Source organism: Sturnira hondurensis, unplaced genomic scaffold (assembly GCF_014824575.4).
Source record: "Sturnira hondurensis isolate 20B ecotype Veracruz unplaced genomic scaffold, ASM1482457v3 Scaffold0008196, whole genome shotgun sequence".
NCBI classification, from domain to species: Eukaryota; Metazoa; Chordata; class Mammalia; order Chiroptera; family Phyllostomidae; genus Sturnira; species Sturnira hondurensis.
Genome location: NW_028080827.1, coordinates 7,606,774 through 7,630,971, shown reverse-complemented (window position 1 = coordinate 7,630,971; position 24,198 = coordinate 7,606,774). Strand labels below are relative to the sequence as shown.

At 53.7% G+C, this 24,198-nt stretch overlaps 1 protein-coding gene and 1 long non-coding RNA gene across 4 annotated transcripts in view; both read left to right on the top strand.

Moving 5' to 3' along the window:
* Positions 1–1,261: 1,261 nt before the first annotated feature.
* LOC118992644 (uncharacterized) lies at positions 1,262–5,667 on the top strand. The gene is made up of 3 exons (XR_005067665.1): positions 1,262–2,440; positions 2,609–2,697; positions 5,215–5,667. It is a non-coding gene; the product is annotated as an uncharacterized LOC118992644 (long non-coding RNA).
* An 11,030-nt stretch (positions 5,668–16,697) lies between these two features.
* Positions 16,698–24,198, top strand: part of ONECUT1 (one cut homeobox 1) — a 39,949-nt gene continuing 32,448 nt past the window's right edge. For all 3 annotated transcript variants that reach the window (XM_037054669.1, XM_037054668.1, XM_037054667.1), the window contains exon 1: positions 16,698–18,063. In XM_037054669.1, coding sequence (XP_036910564.1) covers positions 16,959–18,063 — 1,105 coding nt within the window. In that variant the 5' untranslated portion in view covers positions 16,698–16,958. The remainder of the gene's footprint in view (positions 18,064–24,198) is intronic.

The following is a 24,198-nucleotide window of genomic DNA, read 5'->3' as shown; positions in this document are numbered from 1 at the left end:
ACACCTAAACGTCCACAACCTGTGGATACTCAATGAATGTATTTTATGAATTCCATTGGTTAAAATTCCATTGGTTATTATTTTTACCCCATTTTATTATGGAAAACCCCCAGAAGGGGAAGGCCAACGGCCCAACCCAGGTTCAAGTGCACATGTTTCTGGCTGCAGGGGAGACTTGTCCTCACGAGCACTTTAAATGGAGTCGCCTACAGCTGGATGCTCGTCACCGCTGGTGCACATCCGGGCGAACACACTCAGTTGTGGGAGGAAAACCTGGACTTTTTTACAAACTCACTTTTACTCCATTGGTCCACTAGTTAGTCTCACGATCATATTTAGTAATGTAGTTCTTCCCCCAAACTAAACATTTTAAAAAATAAAACTTTTAAAAGACCTTTTAGTTTGTTTGGGCTGTGATGAACTGTTTTTCTTCTCTCTCGTAAGTTTTCTTCTATGGAGAAATGCCCGGAAATACAGTTTGATCCCGCTTTACATGGGTACATCTGATCTTCCTCTATCTTTCCACCTTCGGAAAAGCTGGCCTTCCCTAAGGGGAAGGCTGGCTTGAAAGGGTTAAAGGTTCTCCGGTCAAAATGACCCAACAGAAGGAGCCCGGCCCAGAGCAGAAATCTAAGTGCTAATGACCGCTGCCCTTCACCCCGCGGCTGTCCACCGGCCAGACCTGCGGCCGGGTGGGGGCCGGGCCTGGGAGAGGGCACGATGTTCTGCATTTAACATTTGAACTTCTCCTATCCGAGGCAGCAGGCCGTTTTGTCCTGGGGTCGCTGACCCTGGCTCCCCCTTCAGCCGCCCTGAAACCTTAATTGAATGACAGATGGTCATCTTCAGGGGCGCCAGAAGCTGCAGGCTGCCCGCCGCGCGGGGGCCGCGGCCCCAGGCCCCAGCGGTCCCGGCCCGGCTCTGCCAGCGAGGGGCGGGCGGCAGAGGCAGCGGGCGGCCTCCGGGACGTGCCCGGCCCGCGGGTGTGGCGGGCTTTGTGGGCCCCGCGCAGCCAGAGGAAACCTGAGCCAGAGCGGCCCCGAGCGTCGACGTCCGAAGCCTGTGAGGCCTCTGGTCAGGAGGCCGCGGTCCGAGCCCGAGTGCCGGGCCCCGGGCGTGGCGCGCCCGCCGCACGCGGCCCGCCCGGAGCCGCCCAGAGCGCCTTCGCCCGGGCTCCGTTCCCGGCCGGAGTCCTCGCCAGCCTCGCGGTGCCGGCGGGTCCGGCCCACCCCGGCGAAGGCACGCGCCCTGGAATCGCAAAACCACCCCACTGGGGGCGGTGTCGGGGCTCTGGGGTGAATGGCAGGTGCCCCAAACCGCGCTCGGAGACACCGCGGCCCGGCTTCGCTGCCTCCGCCGCCCGCCCGCGCACAGCGTCCCATTCTTTAAAATAAAAGCCGTGAGCCCTACAATTACTGGGATGACAGCGAGCGGGTATTGATCCGCAGCAGGCATTGTAGGATCAAGCAGGCGGGCGGAGGCTGACGTCGCCGCCCCCACCCTTCGCCGCCGCCTTGTCCTGCAAAAACGCTAAAAAAAACCGTTTCTAAATGTTTGATTTCAGACACACCATCAACACCTGCTGCAAAGAATGACGCCCCCACCCCCGGCCGAAGGGCTGTACCTCCTCCTCTCCTCCCCTCCTCCCCTCCTCCCGTGGGCCTTCCAGGCCCGAGTCAGCTACGCCGCCACCTTCAGCCTTTTTTTTTTTTCACTTTTTTAATTACTGGGGGGAAATATACACATAAGCAAAAGAAAGAAAAAAAGAAGGAAAAGCCTCCCCGGCAGGCGCGAGCGGGGGTGGTGAGGAGGGCGGCGAGGGCGGTAATGCAACCCTAATGCACAGATAGCTGACATCAACTTCCGTCAGGCGGCTCCCAGAGATCGAACCTTTCGATTGTAACTGGGACAATTTGCATAGTGATTCCCTTTCAGAGCTTTCCCGGGTCCATAACAAGCCCAGGCAGCTATTCAAATGCAAGTTGCAACCCCAAATGCAAGGCTGGCCTAACCAAAAAGAGCCATTCGGCTCCCGGGAGAAGCGAGACCTGTGCTCCGGTTCTCATCCTTCTCTTTCCTCCTTTCTTCTCTCTTTTTCTTCTCTCCTTCCTGATTTAGCTGAGAGCTGTTTATTTATGGCCGCAAATGTGTTTGAGCAAGAGAGAGGGAGAATTGATCTTTGCTTGGACTTAAAGATGGAGCCGAAGGCGCTAGAGGGAATTTGGGTTTGTGCGTCTAGCTCAGACCCTGGGCGCCGAAGGGGGCCGCTTGGCAAAGAGCCCGAGATCTTTCTTCCACGCAACCCTCACCTCGCGACCTTGCAGGAATCGGCGGGCTCAGGAGCGGCCTTGCTGACCCACCTGCCCCGGGCCGAGCTACCGAGAAAGGCTTCGTGGAGGGGGCCATCCTGTCTCTGTCTTTAAAATGAGCGCAATAAAAGGTATCGCCTGCGACGTGTGCGGATTACTTTTACTGTGTCTTGCGCGTGGAGGGGGGGGCTACACTTTAGGGGAAGGGGGTGTCAGGGGGCTTGAAATTAGGGTCCCCGTTTATGGTTTCTGTCTCATTTGAAATTACGCAGATTGACTCTCCTTTCCCTCCCTCCTAGGGGGCAAATCCTCAAACGGGATCCCGTCCGCTTGTCACGGAAGCAACTTGCCATGAAATCCGCTAATGCGCTGCGACTCGCCCACTGGGGTAAGCCAGCCTCACAGGCGCAGGCGGGGGCGGGGTGGGGCGCAGCGCGAGGGTGGTTAGCCAGGGAAGGGGCTCCGAGGGCCCGGCCGCGATAGTCCGCTGCTGAGCTGGCGGCCACGCAAACGGGGTGGGAAACGGAGGGCAAAGGGCAGCAGCCGCGTCACAGCAGAGCCAAGTGGGGGCGCCCCCCTCCCAGCCTGCCCTCCCAGCCTGCCCTCCCAGCCAAGGCCACTAACAGGTCCTCGTGCCGAGTTTAAAGTAGCGAATGAGGGCGGGGGTGGGAAAGGCCTCCCGAACGGGGTGTAAATATCCGGGTGCGCCACGCCGGCCGGCGGATTCGGGAGCGCGTGGACAGGTTTTGTTCGCGGTAGACCAGCACCTGTGTTCCAGCAAGTTGTAAAAATGGAGCCAGCCGGGAAATCTCTCAACTGGGACTCGTCTGCATTTTCCCAGGCTGGTTCCCGCTTTCTGAGCCTCCCAGGTTGCTGGGCTGTCTCACCAAATCCAGCCCAAACAAGCCAAAGACGATCACAGTCCACTGACAGTGGACAGTCCACTGCCCTTGCAGCGCCCACCGTTATCTTGGTGGCAGAACCAGGTCCTCTGGTCAGATGACATAAAGCGGCGGCTAAATTCGTGTCTCTTTGTTTTGTATTGTTTTGTTTTGTTTGTTAAGTGGTGAGGAAATGTAGGCTTCTTAAACCTGCAGAAGCAGCCAGACACATTTCCCAGTGTCCTTTGCTTGTTTGGTTCGGGTGCTGGAAGCTGTCTGGCCGTTAGCTATTTCACTGCGACTGTTTTATGCAGGAACTTGGGATAGCGTCTCATTTTTTTAGGTCTTGGTATCCTAAAATTTACCCATAAAATGATTCTTCAGTTGTTTCACAATAGGTTTCTTAGGGACCAGATCAGAATGGGGAAGGTTTGGAATTGAATGATGAGAAAAGCCGACAGGAAGGTACAAATAAGCCCATCGAAAATGGAAAACAAACCCAACAGACGAAGTGATTATGAAAGAAGATGAGGAATTTAATTAATCTGGAAAGAGCACGTTTAAGGTCTGAATTTTCTACTGTAATAACCAAATATGACACATCAAAATGAATTGAATCTATTCCTTTGACTGTGCACACACATTCTGCAAACACAGGCCTTTCTGAGTGTCTTGGTCAAGTACCTATTTAGAGGCATTTCACATTCAGCTCTGGGATGCTTTCCTCCTTTTTTGGTAGATGATGACCAGTTAGGTGACCTTTAGTTCTAATAAAAGACAATTTCAAATATGTTTCTGGCTATAGGAAAAGAAACGAATTCTAAATCCTATTGGTTAAAGTCTCTCTGGTTTCTAAGGGGTTAATTTTGATGAAATAACAACCTGCTCCTCCTTGAGCAGGGAGGAAGAAAGGTGGAGGCCCCTGCGGCGGGAAGCTCGTCTGCTGGCGGCAGAGCTTTGTGGGTCTGAGGAGCGCATGGGGGGCTCCGGACCTAGCTTTGGGTCTGTTGCATCCCTCTCGCTCTTAAAACAGTAACTCAGATGTAAGTAAAAGTGTTTTCATTTTTTATTGATCCCACTAACATCTTTCATTATCCAGCATGTAGCCACAGCAAATTATCGCTCATTTGATACCAAGAATTCTATTGACCATCACATTCGCTGGAGAGAGAATTCTAACTACTCGGCTGCTCTGTAGTCAGAGCTGAAGCTGAGGATGTTCCCAGCTAAAACCAAAATAAATTGAGCCCTCTGCCTCCAGGAATTGATGGAGATGTGTTCATTACATTGGGCCACGTGAACATGCATAGAAATCTGCTTTTTACTCTGACTGCCTTGCCCCCACTCATGAGAAAGGTCGGCCCCTTTGGAAGAGATCGGCCTACTTGGAGGGTTGGGCTTTATTTGTCTCTTCTAGATCCTTTCTGGCAACTTCTTTCCAGCTCTGGCCAGGGTTTTCTCAACAGAAATTATATCCATACCAATTTGGATACTTATAGGAATTATTAAACGTCCCCCCCCCAAAAAAAAATCCTCAAATACGCACCAGTGATTTTTAGCCTCGACACAATTTCCTAAACTAACCTGCCCCCGCCCCCAGCCCTCAAGACCCCGTGTCTTCGGAAAGGGCTAGTAGAGGAGGAGGGAGCACTGAGAGGCGCAGTTGTTTTTTCTTTGGTTGGCCGTGGGCGTCTATCCCAAAACAAGAGGCTGGGCGACACCCGCGCCCGTGGGGGGGCGGGGCAGGAAGCCTAGGACTAGTGAACATCTCACCTTTTACCCTGGGGCCGGCTCCTTGGGGCGAAAAGCTGGTAAAGGCGGTAGGAGGGGAATAGAGGCTGGAGCGAGGGACCAGAAAGGAAAAGAGAGGCCGGGTTTGTTCCCCCAGAAACTGTTGGCTGAATCTGCCTTCGAGCAGAAAGCAGCCCGAGCTGCCCCCTCCCCGAGAAGAGGGGCCACCTAAGGCCCCAGCCCACTGCCTGCCTTCCTCCTCCCAAGGCGACCTCCTCATGCCTGCTTGTCAGGAACCACGAGCCCTCGCCGCCTCCCTTCGGCCTCCGGGAAAGTTGCACCGATAGTGCGCTAGCCGGCACGACGAAGGCGAAGAGAGAGACGTCGAGCCGACAGTGCGCAGCTGAGCTGGTGGCACTGGACCACGACGAGCCTGGCCTCGCGGCCTGTCAGATTTTCAAGTAATAAGGCATCCACGTCTGTTTCTCCTAAGCCCTCCGCCCCGAGAGAAGGCCAGGACGAGCCATGCCCCAGGAACTCCGTGGAAGAGATGGTTTGGTTGGATTCACTTCGAAACCTCCAGGAGAGTGGCCCAGAATGAAAAGGGGACCCATTAACGACTTGTGCAATGAGTCCGTGGCGTGAGCATGGGCAAATCTAAGCCGGTTCCAAAGGCGGGAGCTCATGTAGGGGCTCCAAAGGACATGGCCTATTAGCTGTTTTCCTAACGGTGCTTTTAAGTGTGAGCCAAGCTCCGTGAACCCGCTAGCATTTGGAAGCCACCTCCTTCTAGAACAAGGCAGTGAACCGTGATCTGCGCGTACTGAGATCTCACAAAAGAGCAGCACTGGAGAAATGAAGATAGATTCTCACTCACCTTTGTGGGGTAGGGAAGGGGAGTCTATGAAGAGATTCACAGGGTGGATGTTTTTTGGTTCTCTTTTTTATCTTTAACATAGACAAAATAATCCCCCCACACCCACGCTGGTGTAACCAACTGCCTCTGTGTGCCCCCAAATGCACACTTATCCCATCACAAGAATCCAGCCCACGGAGGTTTCAGAACCCTTTGATCCCTGTCAAGCAACCCGACACACAAATGGAAGGCAGTACTTCCTAGGATGGAAGATCCAGGGTGTCTGGATGGGGGTCTGGGAGCCCAGGACTGAGCAAGCCAGCAAGGCTCTGGGCCAGCCAGAGTTGTGAAACCACTAAAGCACCTTCATCCTGAGAATTATTTGGGGGAACAAGACCTGTGACCTGGGTGTAAGTTAAAGAAGGGGCTAGGGACAGATCGCAAGGATTTCTTTTGGAAGTAGCAAAACTGAGAACTACCCAGCTGGCCTGGCATGGCTGCAGCCTGGAGATGAGGAAATGTGTTCTGACCCACAGCAGCACACATCTCCTCTGGAGGGCAAGCTCCCCCCTGCACTGGGGGCAGTTTGGGGGAAGGGAGGCTCCTGACTGGCCCCGACGCTTTCCAACCGCCCTTTTGGCCTCCTCCAGGTTTGCCAGGCAAATGAAACGAGCAGAACTCAATAGTAAATTATTTTGTTCAGCCTTCTGTCTTTCTATGAAAATAAAAGACAACACTTTGTCATTTTTAATCATATAAGCAGACAATAAACCTAATTTCGATATTGATTTTTGTCCAGAATCAAGTGATTTTGCACAGTGTCTGTTGTGTTTCCTTTTGGAGGAAGGGCCTTAGCGGGTACATTGTGTAGCCAGCTCCAAGGCTGTGTCTACAGCAGCGCCTACCTAAAACGTGCACTGGACTCGATTGTAGACTTGGAGGCTGGATGGCTGACAGGGAGCTCTTGCTGAATGGCAGGGAATTTGGGTTTTGTCTAATTATCTAGATAACGGTTTCAACTGGACTGCCTCTAATGCCCTAGAATAGATGCAAGGCTCAGCTGGCACTTTTAGGATTTTTGGCCTCAGAGATTCACTTTGCTTAAATTGTTTTTTTTTTTCAAAATAAAACCAAATAAATCAAAAAATAAAATAATGAAAATCTTGGTAATAGGAGGGTACCAGATGGCACCATGGGGATCCTTAGCAAGAGGAGCGTACTCTCTGGGTTCACCAAGCCCCAAGCCCCAGAAAGGGGCCAACTCTGAGCCCTGGGAGGAGAAAAGGCCCAACAGAGTCCAGTTAGAAGACGCCAGTCACAGCCAAGGGCCCAGGGGCTCCGGTGCTCCCTCCTCAGCGGGTGCTCACTTCCTCTTTCCTTTTTTAAAAACAAGATTATTTGATGCCAATGCCAAATGGAGTTGGCACTCTCTGTGTGATGGTCTCAAGGAGCTGGGACGTGGGCCAGGCCTCCATCTACCTGCAGAAGGAAGAGATGGGGGCAGAGGGGAGGGAGGGAATGAGGGGGAAAGGTCCTGGAGACCAAAGAGGTGGAGAAAAAAAGGGAGGAAGAGAGGGAAGAAATATTAAGAAAGGAGTGGTGGAAAGAACAAATGGAAGGAAGGAGGAAAGAGAAAAAGAGAAGTGAAAGGAATGATGAAGAAGAGGTGGGAAAAGGAGGAGGACAAACATTTTAATAAAGAAAATATACAAAACTCCTCATCCTCTGGAGGAAAACTGTGATTGCCCCGAGAGAGACTACGGGGCCTTGTACCGCAGCCCCGGGCAGCTTATTCTCACTCCCAGACGCAGAACAAAAGTCAGTCCCAAACACAAATTAAAAGCCTCCCATCTTCCTACTCCCTAGCATCACCTTCCCCCAACTCCTCGCCTCCGAGGGCCGAGGGCCCTGGCTGGGGGAGGGGGTCGGCAGTCTGCGCCTGCCCGAGGGGGCTGTAACCTCGGGCCTGCGAGTAACCCTGGGCCTCTGACCTTTCCTGCTGTCCTCTAGGGTCAGTATTTAACCTTTAGCTCCTCCACCCAACCCCCCCCCCCACCGCCACTCAGTGGCCCTCGGCTAGTGAGAGAAGAGGAGTGGGTTGATATTTGGAACAAATAGGGGAGGGGCGGCGCCTAGGCAGAAGTGGGCGCGGATGCTGCACGAGCCGGTGTGCACCTTTCCCTCCGCGGACAGCGGAAACCGAGTCTCCGGGATCGCACCCTTGCTGGGTGCTGGACGGCAAGGCCCATTTCGACCCTGGAAAAGACCGTACTGAGAAACAAAGGAGAAAAGTTGGCATCTTTCCCAGTTTCTCTGCCCAGTTTAGAGCAGTTTCTCTTCATCCAAAGCTCTCCCACCTCCCAAAACCAGCTACCCGTTTGCATTTGGGGGGTCGAGAGAGGCTGGGTGGGCCAAACGGGCGGGAGACGTGTGTAGAGACAGACCTGTGCCTCTCAAGCCCGAAGCGTTTGGCTCCTCTCCGGGAGTGCGTGCCAAGAGAACCAGTGAAGAAATCGGGCCGAAGTCCAGGCTGCCGAGCCCCGCTGGCAGCCTCACTGCCCCTGCCAGGGCAGCAAGGACTAGCTTCGCGCCGGCCCCATCCCACCAACTCCCAAAAGCCCTGCAACCGTCGCCCCAGAGGGCTCCCCCGCAGGGAACTAGGGAATGCGGTAGTAAACCGGAGGCTGACAAGGTTGGGGGGCGGGGTTGAAGGGGAAGAGCCCCTCCCTGCCCCCCACCTCCCAGCGGCTTGGGGTTTTCGCGGTCTCCCCAGCTGGAGCCGGGGCCGCCAGGAGCCGAGAGCGTTAGGTTCAAATGCATCAAGGCTCTGAAGTCATTTATCCGGTTTCATAAATAATTTTCTTATTACACTTAAGCCCGAGTCCTGCCCCCTTCCCGTTTTTATTGCGGGGTTTCAGCGGCAAAAAGTTTCTAAGTCGGGTGGGCCGTTGTTTTCCTTTTTCCATCATTAACATCATTAATATAAGCTATCAATAACCCTGTCGTTCGGAGCCGAGTTTCACGGTATTGATCCACGCAGCTATTCATCTCTGCCATGCAAGACACGGAATAATTTTCGCATTACAGTAGCTTGGATTTGCTTTTAATTCATATTTAAAGCTGCAACCGGCTCGGTGGAGCGCTCTGCGAAAGACTAGAGGCGCCTAATTAATAATAAGTTAGAAACGAAGGAAGGCACCAGCGAATAAATAATTAATACAGACATCTATGTCTCTTTGAATATTGCTCCTTTAAAAATTTAGACTTACCAGGACCATACTGTACGTCTGCAATTTATATTGCGGGGATGATTTAAGAAAGCTATTTTTTTCCTTGAAATACAATACTAAATTATTTACACTGTTTTGCAAACCTAAGTTCCTTCATTATCTAGCCCCTCTGGTTTGTTCTTTCCAGGTGGAAAACACCAATTTTTAAAAAAGTATTATTATTATAAGAATCATAATAAACTCCCAACAAGAACCCCCATGTGCAATAAGCTTCAGGCTGCAAGGGTGAGGAGTATTGGCCAGGAGAGCAAGTATGGGGTCTCCAGCTCTGGGAGCGGGTGGGGGCCGTCATATAGGGGGTTTTGTTAGGGAGAGAAAGCAAAATCCAAAGGCACTGAGCAGAGATTTGGAGGCATTCGGAAGTGCGGAGAGGGACAGAGTTTGAGGTGAACCCCTGGAGTCCTCCAAGGGCCTTGGGCAGAGAGGAGGCTGGGATTTGGAAGGTCCCAAGTTTCCTCCAATGACAAAATAAAGAAACAAAGAAGGATTTTTAGAGAAAGACTATTTAAAGCCAGGACTGTATTCCAGACTATCCAGGAGGCACCAGTGGGCTGGGAGAAATAACAAAATTCAAGTGGGTAGAAGTGGCTGAAAATTTGACAAGGTTTTTGTGTGAGAGAGACAAGGATTTGTTTGCAATATTGTTAGCAACATCGATTTTTTGTTACTTTGGATGAATGTATGTTAAACAGAAAAATACAGGCATTAGTCAAATACATTATAATCATCTATTGTTGACAAAGAAGTTTCTCAGGTGAGTGCCGATATCTTGGGACTGTGGGGCAGTTCCAGGTTCCGGTCAAAGCACCACAAGCCCCCGGGGGCTGGTAGTGTGGAGACAGGAGAGGGGTTCACTTCCAGCTCAATCTCCCTCCCTACTTTTAGAATTACAGCCCGAGTTTAACCAACCCACTACCCAGGTGAGTCAGGCTGGACCCCTCCACTGGGTTAAATGATGATTAGAGAAATTGAGAAGTGGAGGTGTTCTTGGCCAAGCAGGTTCTCCCAAATTTCTCACTGTGCCCACCCATCATCCCCGCAGCCTCCTGGCCGGGTCTCCAGGTCTCTTGGACCTAGTGACCATCACTGCAGCCCTCTTGGGGCTACCACGTTCAAGCCCTGGCGGCCTGAGGCCCGGCGGGGTGCTCAGCCGGTGCCTCTGCACAAATACATGCGCGCATCCATAAGCGTGCGCCTACCCCTGAAGAAGGGCACTAGGTGAGGAAGGCAACACAGGAGCGTCTATTTACCAGCGCCTGGGGGCCCTCCCGACCCCGACCCCAACCCCTGGACCTTGAGCGCTAGCCCAACCCAGAGAAATGCGCCTCGGAGGCAACACGAATCCCCCAACCATCGGTCCCAAAGGCGCGGCCTCCCCACCCAGCGTTCGGGGATGGGGCACCAAGGCCGCACTCTCAGCTTCTTTTCTCAACCCCAATCCTGTGCCCTGGGTCACCACATTAATAGCACAAGACCCTCTGGGTCACCGCATTAATGAGGCAAGGTCCGTCGCCCTACGGCGCAGGTAAAGGCCTTTTCCGAGCTCCACCGAAGCTAAAGAGCGCACACAGACCCCTTAGGTTTTGGATGGTTCAGGGGGATGCAAGAGGGTGTGCTTCAGGGTTAGAGAGAGAGGGTCGCGAGAAGAGGCTTTCTGGGCGGCGCTTGACCACCACATAATACTGCGCGGGGGTGGCACTGGGCCCAAAGGGCGAGCGGGCGGGCTGGCGCACTCCCCCAGAGCCCAAAGGGTCCGACGCCCGGGGAATCCCAGCCACGGAGTTGAAGGGATGAAGAGGTCGAGGCATCCAAGGTAAACAGGGCAGGATGGGCAAGAAAAGAAGTCAAAGCGTGCAGAGTGTGTAGAGGAAAGGAAAGGTGGAAGGAAGCAAAGAGGGGGCTCGGACTGGAGGAAACAAAAGGCCGGCGGGGCCCAGCAGGCCGGAAGGAAAGCACAGGCAAGGAGTGGGGAGCTCAGAACACCGGCGTTTCATTTTTAAATCTTCTAGGTGTCTGCGTGTCAAATAAAGACAAGGGCGATAACGATTACTCTGTTAAATCTATGGTACTTGACTGCGCAAACACTAATTGATTAGACACCAAAATGATTTGTTTAAAGAGTTTTCCTTCTTAAGTGCAGCTGCTCTCGGGCCCCGGTGGGTGTTATCCTGCGAGGCTGCAGGGGAGCTCGCCAAGTGGGCCTCGCGCCGTGCCGCACAGCCGGCAATCCCCCAGGGTGGGGGTGGAGGCGGTGTAACCGGTCCACCCGCGCCAGCCCATGGCGTGGGGCTGGACTGCGACCTGAGACTTCCTCCCTTCCTGTCTCCCTGGGCCGGAAAACTGTGCACCTAGAAACCTTCCTGAGCCGACTTTGACCTCCACCCGCCCTTTTTGAGTTATCCCCACCTCAAGTCCCGTAGAACTGCACCAGCCTGAGGGTCCCTGGTCCCTCGCCCTATCCTCCCAGCCCTGGCGCTCTGCTCTGGTACCCCCTAATCTGGAGCAGAGCCCCACATTCTAGGCGCAGGAAGAGGATCCTTAACCACCGCCCCAAATCTGTAATATTTGTCGCCCGCCACGGCCCAGACTGGTCTCATTTGTAATAGACTTCAACGATATAAAGGTAGGACCAAAAACAAAATCCACTGAAAGCTGGACGAGAGAAGGCCACCTCCCCAGGAATCGAACTGGCTAAGGACCCCGCGCGAGGTTGGGAGCCAAAGCATCAGGAGGGAGTCTGAGAACCCGCCACAGCGCCACAATATTACACCCCTTCTCCCTTCGGCGCATTGGGCCTGTGGCCTTGAAAAGCGCTCGTGGAAAACTGGGGACCGCAGAAACAGATTTAAACCCTAGAGAGCCACTTGTAGTTTATCGGATGGCCCAAAAGAGGAGGTGACCAGAGGTGCTCACGCATGGGTGTCCGGACGTCCGGGCACCTCAGTCCTGACCACTTTCCGCCTCTCCTTGAATCTGGAGTCTGCTGGAGTTGGCATTGGCTGTGCAGAGCCCTTCACCAAAGCATCTCTGTGCGTTTGGAGGAGGTGGGTAGGCGACTGGACAAAGGAGAGTGCAAAACTACAGAGTAAAAAAATATACGTGTTGCCACGGGCCTTCCCCGCCCCGCCCCCAACCTTGGAGCCTGTGCAGGCCTGCCTGGAACGGGACAACTTCTATAAGGACAAATACGTCTAGAAGGCTGTGATCCGCGGCCATCTTTGCAGGCTATAAGCAGGGTCTCCAGAACCAGATGGAGCTCTTCTTAAAATTGAAGGTGTTTTTGCTGGAGATGAAACTGACCTCTCTTTAGGCAAGAGATGTGCTCATGTGTACAAAGCAAAGACCAACACAGTGACTCCTGGTGGCAAACTGAACAAAACCAGAGTCACCGGGGGAAGGTAACTCATGCTTGTGGAAACAGTGGCAGAGTTCCTGCTAAACTCCAAAGCAACCTTCCTGCGAAGGCCACTGGACACAGAATCTGTGTAATGCTGTACCCCTCAAGGACTTAAACTTATTGAAAAGTAACTAAGCAGCCCTAACTGGTGTGGCTCGGTTGGTTGGGGGTCTTCTGGGAAGTGAAGGACTCCTGGTTGGGACACATGCCTGGGTTTCAGTTCTGTCCCTGGTCAACACGCAAAGGGGAGCCAACTGATGAATCTTTCCTTCTTGTGTTGATGTTTCTCTTCCTCTCTTTCTCCCTTCTCTCCCTCTCTCTAAAATAATAAAAATCTTCTTTAAAAAGTAAAAAGTATATACATATTGTCATGGGCAAAAAGCATAATTTAAGTTAAGAAAGAAAAAGTGATTGAACAGGTGGATTAAAAATTATATGCTAAATAGAAGATCAAAGATTGACAAAGAGGGCTAAAATAATTGGTTATCCTTTCCTTGAGGCATGTGGAGAAAGTCATTGATTACATTTTTCAAATGGCTTTAATAGTGAGTTACCAGACCACCCCTTTCTGAATTTCTTGGTGGTCTATTCCAAGCCAATGGCAATTTTCTGAGTTAAATTTCTCCAGAGGTGGAAGGAAGACAGGAGAGCCTGGCAGGAAGCACCACCAAATCCATCACCCCACAGTTTATCAAGTTGTGACCAGAATACTGTTTCCAGATGCCAAAGAAATGGTTCCTCGCCAGGAGTTTAATTCTAGAATTGCTATAAGCATCAGAAACACTGGTGAGCTACTTTCCAAGGCTGTGGCAAAGGAGTCAGCCTCCCACTGGACCCTGGCTGAGGAGATCTGCCCTGATACCCAGGGTTACTGTTTGTGCAGTCAACAAAAGCGAAGTAAATATTTCATGTCTCCGAGGAGCCAGAAACACTCCTTTGGAAGAGCCCTGAAAACTGGGACTGGGCTGTATGTTACTTTTCTATTAGTCACAAAGAAAACTAAAGTAGTAACTCTGAAAGTAACCCCAGGAAGATTCTCAGAAAAGCTTGTGGGTCCAGCATTTGAAGGGATGGACGTATTCTCCTTTCTAAGCGTAGTGGGGTCACCTGGAAAGCTCTAGCCCACCCAGCACAGGAAAGATTGTACCTGCTTGATCGCCACCCCAATACTTACCAAATAAGCAGTCTTAAATCCTTGATTCCACACAGAGAATATTGCCAGGAACAGCACCCAGTCAATAGTCTTACCTCCCTTTTTCTTAAATATATATACATGTATGTAATTTTACGGTGATGATTGATACTATTTTTTAAATTCTCTGTAGCTACTCAAAATCTAACCAGCTGTTATTTAGCACCCCTCTTAAACTTCTTGGCTGTTATAAAGAATTGGGCAGCATCCTGTAATACACTTGATCAAACAGTAGTTTCAAGGAACTCCTCTTGGGCTTTCATTGTTTCCTTCCCCCACAGTGCACCTGATGGGTGCCAGACATTGTGCTGGGCACTGGATGGGGCGGGGGTGGGAGAGGGACAACATGACAAAAAGCTACATCAACCCAGATAGCAGTTGGCAATCTGTCTAGTCACACACACACACACACACACACTCACTCACTCACTCACTTTAACTAAGCCTAAAACAATTCTTTCTTTTCCTTAGTATAGTAAAATTTTCCAAGAAGTCCAGTCAGAATAAAATGTTTCTGAGAAGTCACTGCAATTCAGTCAACTACAGGAAAATAATGGCTAATCATAACAGCATGAATAGACAAGAAAGATTAGGGATATTTGCAAACCAGAGCAAGTGCTACACATGTATGAGTCCAACATACATAATGCTCATCGAGATCTTTTCTTTGACTTCTCCTTTCAAGACCAACACTGACACCTTTTAATGAGGGGAGTAGGGGGCTTGAGCTCACCTGATTCCAGCCCTCTTCAGGTAGCCTCCAGGGGCTCAGCCAGATGCCTCACGTGATGGAGGGTTACCAGGATCAAGTCCCTAATTAGCTACACAAAGAGAAAACCGTGAACAATTTGTGCACTTGGTGGTATTTACTTCTTTCTTTTAACAAACTGCCTTTTGGGAAGAGAGTTGTCATAAGGGCAAATCAATCATTTCCGAGAGATTAAAATATGGGCGTGTGGAGAGACAACAGTTTAGATTAAAGGCTGTCCACTACTTTAACCCACTGTGGGTCTCATATGAGAGCCACACACTCAGTGTGCAGCAACAGCAACAATGACAAAAAAAAAAACAGAAGCAATAAGGAAATAAGAATTCAACTTCCCAGCAACACATGATAATCTACTGGGTAGAAAATACACATTATGCTTGTGTGTATGAGTAAATGTATATAAACAACAGTTTAAATAATTTTGTTTCCTGAGGCTTTTTTTATGTCAGTATACTTTTCCCAAAGATCTTTTCCTGTTTGGGGACCTTAAATTCCTAAATGTTCACTGTGCAAGTACATGCTAATCCCTTCAGATAGATTCCCATTTCCAGGGCCTTCCCAGGCTTTGTTTGAACAAGATAGGAATGTCTCTAGTGATAAAACCAGCAAGATTAACCAGTCCCAGGACACGACCACTTTCAAGGATATCAGGTTGACTGTACCCACCTGCATCATGGTATTGCCCTGGTGGCGGCAGGAACCTGGGCAAAAAGATGGGCCTGCTCATGCCTTAGCTGGTGGGAAGTTTCCCCCAAGAATGGGCCTGCCCGAGCTTTTGCCTAGGGGACTCAGCCACCACAACTACCACTGGTCTCTCCTAGGGTCTGAGAGCGTTTTCAGCAGAGACACCACTGGTGGGCTCCGACCAGGTGTCCCAGCAACGGAACGTTCAATTTGGGTTTGGAGCAGTACAGGCCACAAACACTTTGTTCCATATCCGGTCCCAGATACCCGGGCTCTGAGAGGCCCCATTGTGAGCACCGTTCGCCTGAGGCTGAGGCTTGGCGCTGACCCGGTCGTAACTGCCAAGGGCCTGACAATAGACACATCTGTCCTTTCTCTGAGGGATGAAAGCACCTAAGCGGACACGGGTCTGCCTTTTGTTACAGATTTTTTTTTCTTTCTTTTGTAAATGAAATAAAAGTCGTGGCATGTGGCGGCCGGAGTATGTCCCACACTGGGGGCCTCCCTACGCGTCCCCACCAGGCCCAAGGACCAGGTTCGATTCCGGACTGAAGCGTGATTGTGAGAAGCGGACAATTACGCCAGAAGCTGAATTGATTTTCAAATCTGGAGGCTTCTCGCGGGGACGCCGGGAAGAGGGCGTCCCTACGGGCCAAACGGAGACAGGCGCGCCTGGTCCACCATGCCGGTGGCAGTCCTTCTCGCCAGTAGTGGCTTCTGGGTGCTTGGTCAGGAGGGCCATGGAGAAACTGCCGGAAAGGCCTGAGACTCGGTGGCCCCAGTAGCACCCAGAAGTTAACATAGGAGCCCACCAGGACACTCTCCGCCCCCGACACACACACACACACAGCCCGTCCTTAGCAAAGCAAAGCGCCGCCTTAATTGTCATCTGAACCAGAGAAGAACCCAGGCAGCAGGAGACAGCGAAGTACGGCCGCGACTCTTGGCACCGATTGCTCCTCTCCCCAAACCACGGAAGGGGAGCGAGAGGTGGGCAGAGGATTATCAGGGAGGTCAGTGATTTCTGGGTCAAGAGCCACCGAGCTGACCGAGGCCTTTAAGATATTTGTTCCGTGAGGATGGGGAGAATGCGGACTCCCCGAAGCCCTCCGGGGAAATGAAGCTTAGTGGGCTAGGGTGGAAGGAGCGGCGACACCGTGTTAGCATCCCGGGCAACCAGCGCCGAGAGGCGGCAGCTGGAGGGAGGGCCCAGGGCTCTGCGGGCGGAGCGCACCGCCCGGCTCGGAAGCCGAGGAAGCACAGCCCAGGACGGGGAGCACAGCCCATCCCGACCAGGGAGCAGAGACGGGCCCCAGTCTCCCGGGGCTGCGGCGGCTGCCCCAGGTCGCTCCGCGTGCTGGGCCTTCCCACGTGCGCGCCGCAAACCCCACCGCCTCGCGCAGCTGGTGAGGCGCGGGACCCCCGCCCACATTTGTACGCGGGCGTCCCGGGCCGCGCGCCGGGGCCGGGGGGCGGGGCCGAGCCGCGCGCCTGCGCGNCAGGCGCGCCGGCTGCGTCAGGGGAGCCGGGGACCTCACAATTCTAAGGAGGAGAGGGGCGAGAGGGGGCTGGGGGCGAGGGGGCTGGGGACACGGCGCTCACCTAACTGCGCTGATCCTTTTTGGAAATTAATATTAAAAAAAAAAAAGGAGCGGAGGACGCAGAGGGGAAGGTGGGGGCAAGAGGGAAGGCGAGACACTCAGAGAGGGAGACAGAGCCCCAGAGTGAGAGGAAGGAAAGAAGGCAACAGTCGCCGGCAGCCGATGTAAAGACCGGACTCCGCGCGCCCTTTGCTGCCTCTGTCCGGCTTCATCGATGTTGTGTCCGCCGCCCGCTCGCCCGGATCACGATGAATGCGCAGCTGACCATGGAGGCGATCGGCGAGCTGCACGGGGTGAGCCATGAACCGGTGCCCGCTCCTGCCGACCTGCTGGGCGGCAGCCCTCACGCGCGAAGCTCCGTGGCGCACCGCGGAAGCCACCTGCCCCCCGCGCACCCGCGCTCCATGGGCATGGCGTCCCTGCTGGACGGCGGCGGCGGCAGCGGCGATTACCACCACCACCACCGGGCCCCCGAACACAGCCTAGCCGGCCCCCTGCACCCTACGATGACCATGGCCTGTGAGACTCCCCCAGGTATGAGCATGCCCACAACCTACACCACTTTAACCCCTCTGCAGCCGCTGCCGCCCATCTCCACCGTGTCGGACAAGTTCCCCCACCATCACCACCACCACCATCACCACCACCACCCGCACCACCACCAGCGCCTGGCGGGCAATGTGAGCGGTAGCTTCACGCTCATGCGGGACGAGCGCGGGCTGGCCTCCATGAATAACCTCTATACCCCGTACCACAAGGACGTGGCTGGCATGGGCCAGAGCCTCTCGCCCCTCTCCGGTTCCGGTCTGGGTGGTATCCACAACTCTCAGCAAGGGCTCCCCCACTATGCTCACCCGGGTGCAGCCATGCCCACTGACAAGATGCTCACCCCCAACGGCTTCGAAGCCCACCACCCGGCCATGCTCGGCCGTCACGGGGAGCAGCACCTCACGCCCACCTCGGCCGGCATGGTACCCATCAACGGCCTTCCTCCGCACCACCCCCACGCCCACCTGAACGCCCAGAGCCACGGGCAGCTCCTGGGCACGGCCCGGGAGCCCAACCCTTCCGTGACGGGTACGCAGGTCAGCAATGGAAGTAATTCAGGGCAGATGGAAGAGATCAATACCAAAGAGGTGGCGCAGCGTATCACCACCGAGCTCAAGCGGTACAGCATCCCACAGGCCATCTTCGCGCAGAGGGTGCTCTGCCGCTCCCAAGGGACCCTCTCGGACCTGCTGCGCAACCCCAAACCTTGGAGCAAACTCAAGTCCGGCCGGGAGACCTTCCGGAGAATGTGGAAGTGGCTGCAGGAGCCGGAATTCCAGCGCATGTCTGCGCTCCGCTTAGCAGGTGAGCGGTTCGAGAAGTTGGGCTCGAATGAATGGGGAAGACTAGGGACCGAAAAAGAGAGGAAAGGAGAGGGGGCTGAAACCGCTTCACCCCGTCCTCCTTTTCCTGAAAGGGGGTCCTTGTGCCTGGAATAGCCAGCACGCGGTTCCAGGCAGCAGACAGCCTCCTCCAGGACTTAGTGTCGGGCTGCGCAAGGCTCCTGGAGCTGAGTGGTGCGGTCTCTGCCACTGCCCAGGCGCACACCTTCTAGAAGACAGCGCGGGAAGCTCGCACTGCCGGGGGCGGAGTAAAGTCCCGGCCAGGCCAGACACCGTCTGTGCGTCGCTTCTCGGTTGGGCATTCGGGTTTGGGGAGAGGGAGGCAAAGCGTCCGTGGAACTACGCACCTGGCATATGCCCGGGGCTCGGCTAGAGCTGCCTGCCAATGTTGGGCACAATTCGCTGCCGTGCCCCCTCCCGCCTAACTACGGGCTCAGGGTGGGACGGGATGGGGAGCACAGTCAGAGTTCACGCCAACGCTTCTGAACCCTAGGAGCTATGGGTGTATGGCCGTGTAAGGGTTAGCACACACTCCGCGCTCGAAGCCGGCTGTGGAAAGGAGAGGGAGACAGACCGTGCGGAGGTCCGGGTGAGGGCGACGGAACCACAAGGGAACTCCCAGCGGAGCGCAGGGATAGTCTTCGCTGTCCACTCGCTTAGGACTTTGCATTTTCGTTTTATTCCTTTGCATGTTTTTTTTTTCATTTGAATTCCAATGCAGGGGAGAGTGGGAGTTTGGAAATAGCCCCCAAGAGTTCGAGCAGAGGTCTCCCGAGACCGAAACCCCGAAGCCCAGGCATTTCGAAGTTCAGCGGGAAGGTCTAGGCGGCGCTGCACAGAAACAGCGCCTAGCTCCCCCGCCTCTCTAGGCCAAGGTGCGGACAAGGCTCTGGCCGGCCGAATAGGCGAGGGAACAGCTGAGCCCAGCCTGACTGGCACAGAGGGATTCCGTTTGGATCCCGTGACCTCCTCTCAGAAGCCACGAGAGGAGACAGAGCCAGGGGTAGCGGAGGGCGGACTCGGTTTTGGTGAGACTGGGACTGAGCCGGTTGACTCCGGAGTCCATTCCCCCGCCCCCTACGCCCTCAGCCTGGCGCCCTGGCCTGAGTCCTGGCGAAGGGAAAGGTAAAAGCCGGTATGCGGGTTTGTTAATTAACTGATCGTTCTCCATTAATTCGTCCCTGGAGAACGAGAGACAGTCAATCCTCTCAGAGCTGGGGGCTCTGAGCAGTTTCTCAGACTAAAATCAAAGCGAGAGGCCAGAGCCCCCTCCCCCACCTCGTGCGGGCCAATGGGAAGCCGGAGGGAGGCAGGTGCTGGCGCGCCCGCGAGCCCGCCACTCGAGCGGGATGCGACCCGAGGCTGCCTTCGGGTCTGGGCGCCCGCGGTCTCCTCGCCCGAGTGCCGCGCTCCTTTGCTCCGAGCAAAGACCCCACGCAGGGAAGGCGGGGGCGGGGGCACCGGAAGGGAGAGGTTTGACCTGGTGTCCTCTGGGCTTCTGAGATTCCCCTCTCTAGCCTTGTCACCGGGTCGCGGCCCTCCCTCCCCGGCGGGCTGACCGAGACCCGAGGGCAGCTGAAACTCCTTAGGGATGGGAGAAACGGCCACTCCTCTCCCTGACTGCTCCGTTTCTGCCGGTGCCCAAGGCGATCAGTGGCGTTTCACACTCCTACACCGGACTGGAGCTCGGCCTCAGGACCTTTGACGAAGGCAGCGCCTGCACAGGCCCGCGGAGATTGGAGGGGGGCGTGCACTGGAAGTGGAGGGGTGCCCCCAGGGAAGCCCGTTCCCCACCCGCCCCTCTCGAAGGCGATTGCTCCGGCCTGAAGTGACTCTTCCTCCTTCACTACCTCCTCTCCCCACCCCCTCCGGAAAAACAGACTGACAGGTTCTGTTCAGAGACTACCCCGGGCCCTGGAAACCCAGCCTAGAGCCCTGCCCTGCGGGAGAGCCCTCTGACCCCCACGCATGGGTGCTCCAGTGCTGCTGAGCGGGAGCCTGAGTACTGCCCCCCCGCACAAAAAAGGCAGAGCGGCTTGCTGGAGAAGGCTCCCGGGACCCAGGAGGCTATCGAAAGGGCGCCTGCCTGGTACCCAGCAGCCCGTGTGTGTCATCACAGCCCAAGGCATGTGGCCTTTTCCAGAGGTGGGGGAAGTCAGAGACTCTTGTAGGACATATGTTCAGCCCCTAATCCCAAACGGACTCCGAATGCCAAAACCCGGATGGAGCGTCACCCTTTCATCTTTCTTTCTTTAGATTAAAGGGGTGGCGAGGGCTGGAATGTGGGCACTGGCCGAGCAAACCGGGAGCAATACCATTAACTGCAAAAGCCATGACCTATTTTAAGCCACCGAAGAACAACGAGCCATTCTGTTAACATTGTCATTTAGAAAAATAAATAAGAGCGAAGCCATTTCCCAAACCCTCTCAATGATCTCTACTGGGCTTTTCTGGAGATTTAAAACAGATTGCAGGGCATGTTGGCTGCAGCTGTGAAACATTGCCTCCTCCCGGCTGACCACCACCTCCCATGCACCGAGATGCTCCTCACAGCTTTGCTTGGTGTTGCAATCAAAGACCTGTCAACCTAGTGCCTACCCCATGCCAGGCTGGGGCCCTCCATGGTCAGTTCCATCGGTGGTGGGAGAGTGGCTTCTTTATGCTCCTCCCTGTACCCCAGGTTTCTCACAGCTTGCTGTGGAGAGTCAAGCCCTCCACATGTGGCAGCGGGTTTGGGGAGGCGCCGTCTTACGACATTACATGTGCTGGTGGAAGACAGGAGACAGGAGGAAATTCTCACCAAATTAACTACCTTTAAAAATCAGTATGTTCCTTCAGTGCAATACTTGGTGCTGCCCCATCTCGTCCCAGGTGGTGTGGGTGGGCTGGTCTATGAGGGTGGGTGGGTGCCACCCTCTCTGTCATGGGCACCTATTAAGACTGGAGGAGATTAGTTTCCAATTAAAGATTCCAGAAGATATCCAACACACTAGGGGAGCTGCCAGCTCAGGAAGAGGCTGCAACTTTCACCCACCAGCTGGTGAAGCACCAAGCAACGGGGACCTAGGAGGAGGTGGGGCCTAAGAGCCCTGGGTTCAGGTAGGGTTGCATGCTGGGCCACTGGGACTCTTTGATACCTGGAGGCAAGGAAACTTCCAAAGGGTGCCAAGGAGCCAACCAGATCTCCTGAACCCAGACTGCGCTGTTTTTCTGACCAGGATTTGCTCCCGAACAACGTAGAGAAAGGTGGGGGTGGGAGTGGAGGGAATATCAGGCCAGGAGGTAGCCATGAGAAAGTCTCACCCCGGCCAACCTGGACTGTGTTTGCCATAAGTGGCCTTGTGGCTGGGTTGATTGATAACAGGCCCCCTCAAAAGTTAATTTGCTTTTTGTTAATATTTATCCCAGCCAGTGACATTCCAACTGTTTCCTTGCTTTTTGGGGCCACGGGAGCCAAGCAGGAGTGCAGTGCTGGCCCTGGGAACCCCACTTCTCTAATCCTCAAAGACTCCTGTTCTGGGATGGGAGAAAAGCCAGGACTAGGTGTGTGGGACATGGGAACTGGGAAAGTGCCTGGGCCCTAGAGAGGAGGAGAAGGCACCAAGTGGTCTCTCTGGCAGTGCAGCTGCTCCCGGCTGGTTGCTCAAACAAAGGGCAGGCGGGCGCGGCCAACAGCTCAGGTCTCCAATCCGGAGAGGAGGGCTTCCTCCAAAGGCCTAGGATGGCCTCTTTCTAGCGTGCTTGGGGAACAGGCCAGTTGTCAGGCAAAGACCTAAGGCTCCCAGATTCTCCTCACACACACACACAGGCCAAGTGATGGCCATATACCTCGGGAGTTAACTGGGGACCCCACACACGCCAGCTCAGCAGGAAACCAAAAGGCCTCACTTCTGGGGACAATTAATCAGAAGGCTCTGCATGAGCCTTTCTTGCAGTCCATGTCTGACTTGCCAAGGGTATGACACAAAAGTTTCCTCTTGCCGTCCCCACTAGGGAGCACAAACCCTCGTGAGGAGAGAAAGACGCATGTGTGGGTAGGAGGATGTGTGCACGTGGTTAGACTAGGGTGAAGAAGACCCGCATCTGAGGCTTGAGGAGGCTTGTTGGCTATTGTGTGGCAACTCTGGTGGAAGATATGGAGGAGGACAGCTGCTGAAATCAGTACACACCGGCCTGTGCAAAGGGCCACAGGCTGCCCGGCCGGCAGACCCGAGCCCCTTGGAAGTGCCCGGAGGAAGTCGTCCGGAAGGAGACCCTCCTGGCCCAGGGCTGCCTGTGGTCACTGGAGACCCAGCCCTGCCCCTGCTGTTTTGCAGCTGACAATTGGGATGGCCTGCGCCATTCAATAGCGAGACGTGTTGTAGCAGCAGAGTGACTAAAAGCCCAAGGCACGATTTCTTCAAGCTTCGAGCTGTTAGCGCACGGCGGGGAGCCAGACTCCTGCCCTGCGTTTGGGCTCACCCTCTCCCTGTGAACGCTTCTGTGCTGCGATAGCTGTGCGCGCGCCCCCTGCGGGCCTGTGGGCCTGGGGCCCAGCAAGCCTCTGTGGTTTTCGACCTTCTGCAGAATTGTCCCAGGAATTTCAACACGATAACTATTTTGATAGGAAGAGTCTGTGGAGGAGGAAGAAAAGGATACCTAGTGGGTCTGTCTTGGTCCCCAACAATGCCTTAGTGTTATCCCAGTGATAAGACAAAATTGCCATCCCCTGAAAGTGCACCCCAAACTAACCTATCCAAACAAAATGCGCGTTTGGATTTTCTATCTGAATTATACTTTTGCTCGCATGTTTTTATTTGAGAAATTTAGGCTCACAGTAGAAAAGGTGACTCTGGCTGTCCGAGGTAGGAGGTCGGGGCTGGGGGCTGTAGGACTGAGAGGACGGATTAGTGGTTCTTTTGTTTTGTTGTTTCCCCTTCCAGCTGTTGACTGGAGTTAGGAGGCTGCTCTGAGGCCTTGAGCTTGGAGGTCTTTGTTTCCTTCCTCGTGAAGTGGGTGAAAGGGCATTCAGAGGCCCGCTGGCTTGGAGCCCTGCGGCAGCGTCAGGACCCTGGACAGGGCCCCGCCAGCTTGCTGCCTGTTCCAGTTTCTCTTCTCCCCTGGGAGGTGGCTGGGATGTCTCTGAAGAGTTATAGTGAGAAAATGAAAACTCACTTCTAATACTCAGAAATTTGTGAGAAATGGAAAGAGCCCGCCAGGAATATACACCGCCACAGCCAAGTAATCAAAAAGATCAAACCTATTCTCGTCGATCAGGCGGTTGATCTTTTCCTCCCTCTCTGGCAGCGTTCCATGCACATCTGAGTGCATGTGCCCACCTGCTTATAAAATCGGAATTCGAGTCCCTATGGGTGTGACAGGGGTTGGATCATTAAGCTAAAACGTTCGATTCAGTCCCTTTGATTCGTGCTGGGGAAAATCTATAGTCATCTCTAATCTACGAGGTCTTTAAAGAGCTTGTTACATGGGCTGTTTTGATGTCATCATTCCCACATTCATGGCGAATTCAGCTAATCAAACAGACACTGCTACCCAAAGTTCTCAAAGGAAACAGTTCTCACACAGAATGTGTCAGTGAATTTTGTTGTTGATTTTCTTGTAAGAAAGAAAATCCTGAAATCTAATGAGGGTGAGTAATTTACCAGGAGGTGCTTGGTGTTTTACTCCAGAGAATTCACAGTTAGGAGCCTCGCCCTTTGAGTGACAGTGCTCAGTGTTCTTTGTAAACCCTGCATATTGGAATAAACACCGACTTTATTTAATTTTTTTTCTAAATTTAATATTTAAATTAACCAAGGAACCTTGTCAGATTGGATGAGAAATAACTAGTTTATTTCAGTCCCTGAAAACAGCAGGATTCCCACACTCTTGGAAAAATCAAATGGTCCTGTTGGGTAGCAACAGAAGGGGGGAGTCTTACTGAAGTCATGGTAGTTGGAGGGTAGATATCCTACAACTCTGGATAAAAACATTCAACAAATATACATTAAATACTACTTTCATTATGTGTCTAAATAAGATAAATGAGCACATTTGGGAGGGAAAAACTATTATTGCCACATGGAAAGTGTCAGCCTCAGAGAGTTTAGTAAAAATA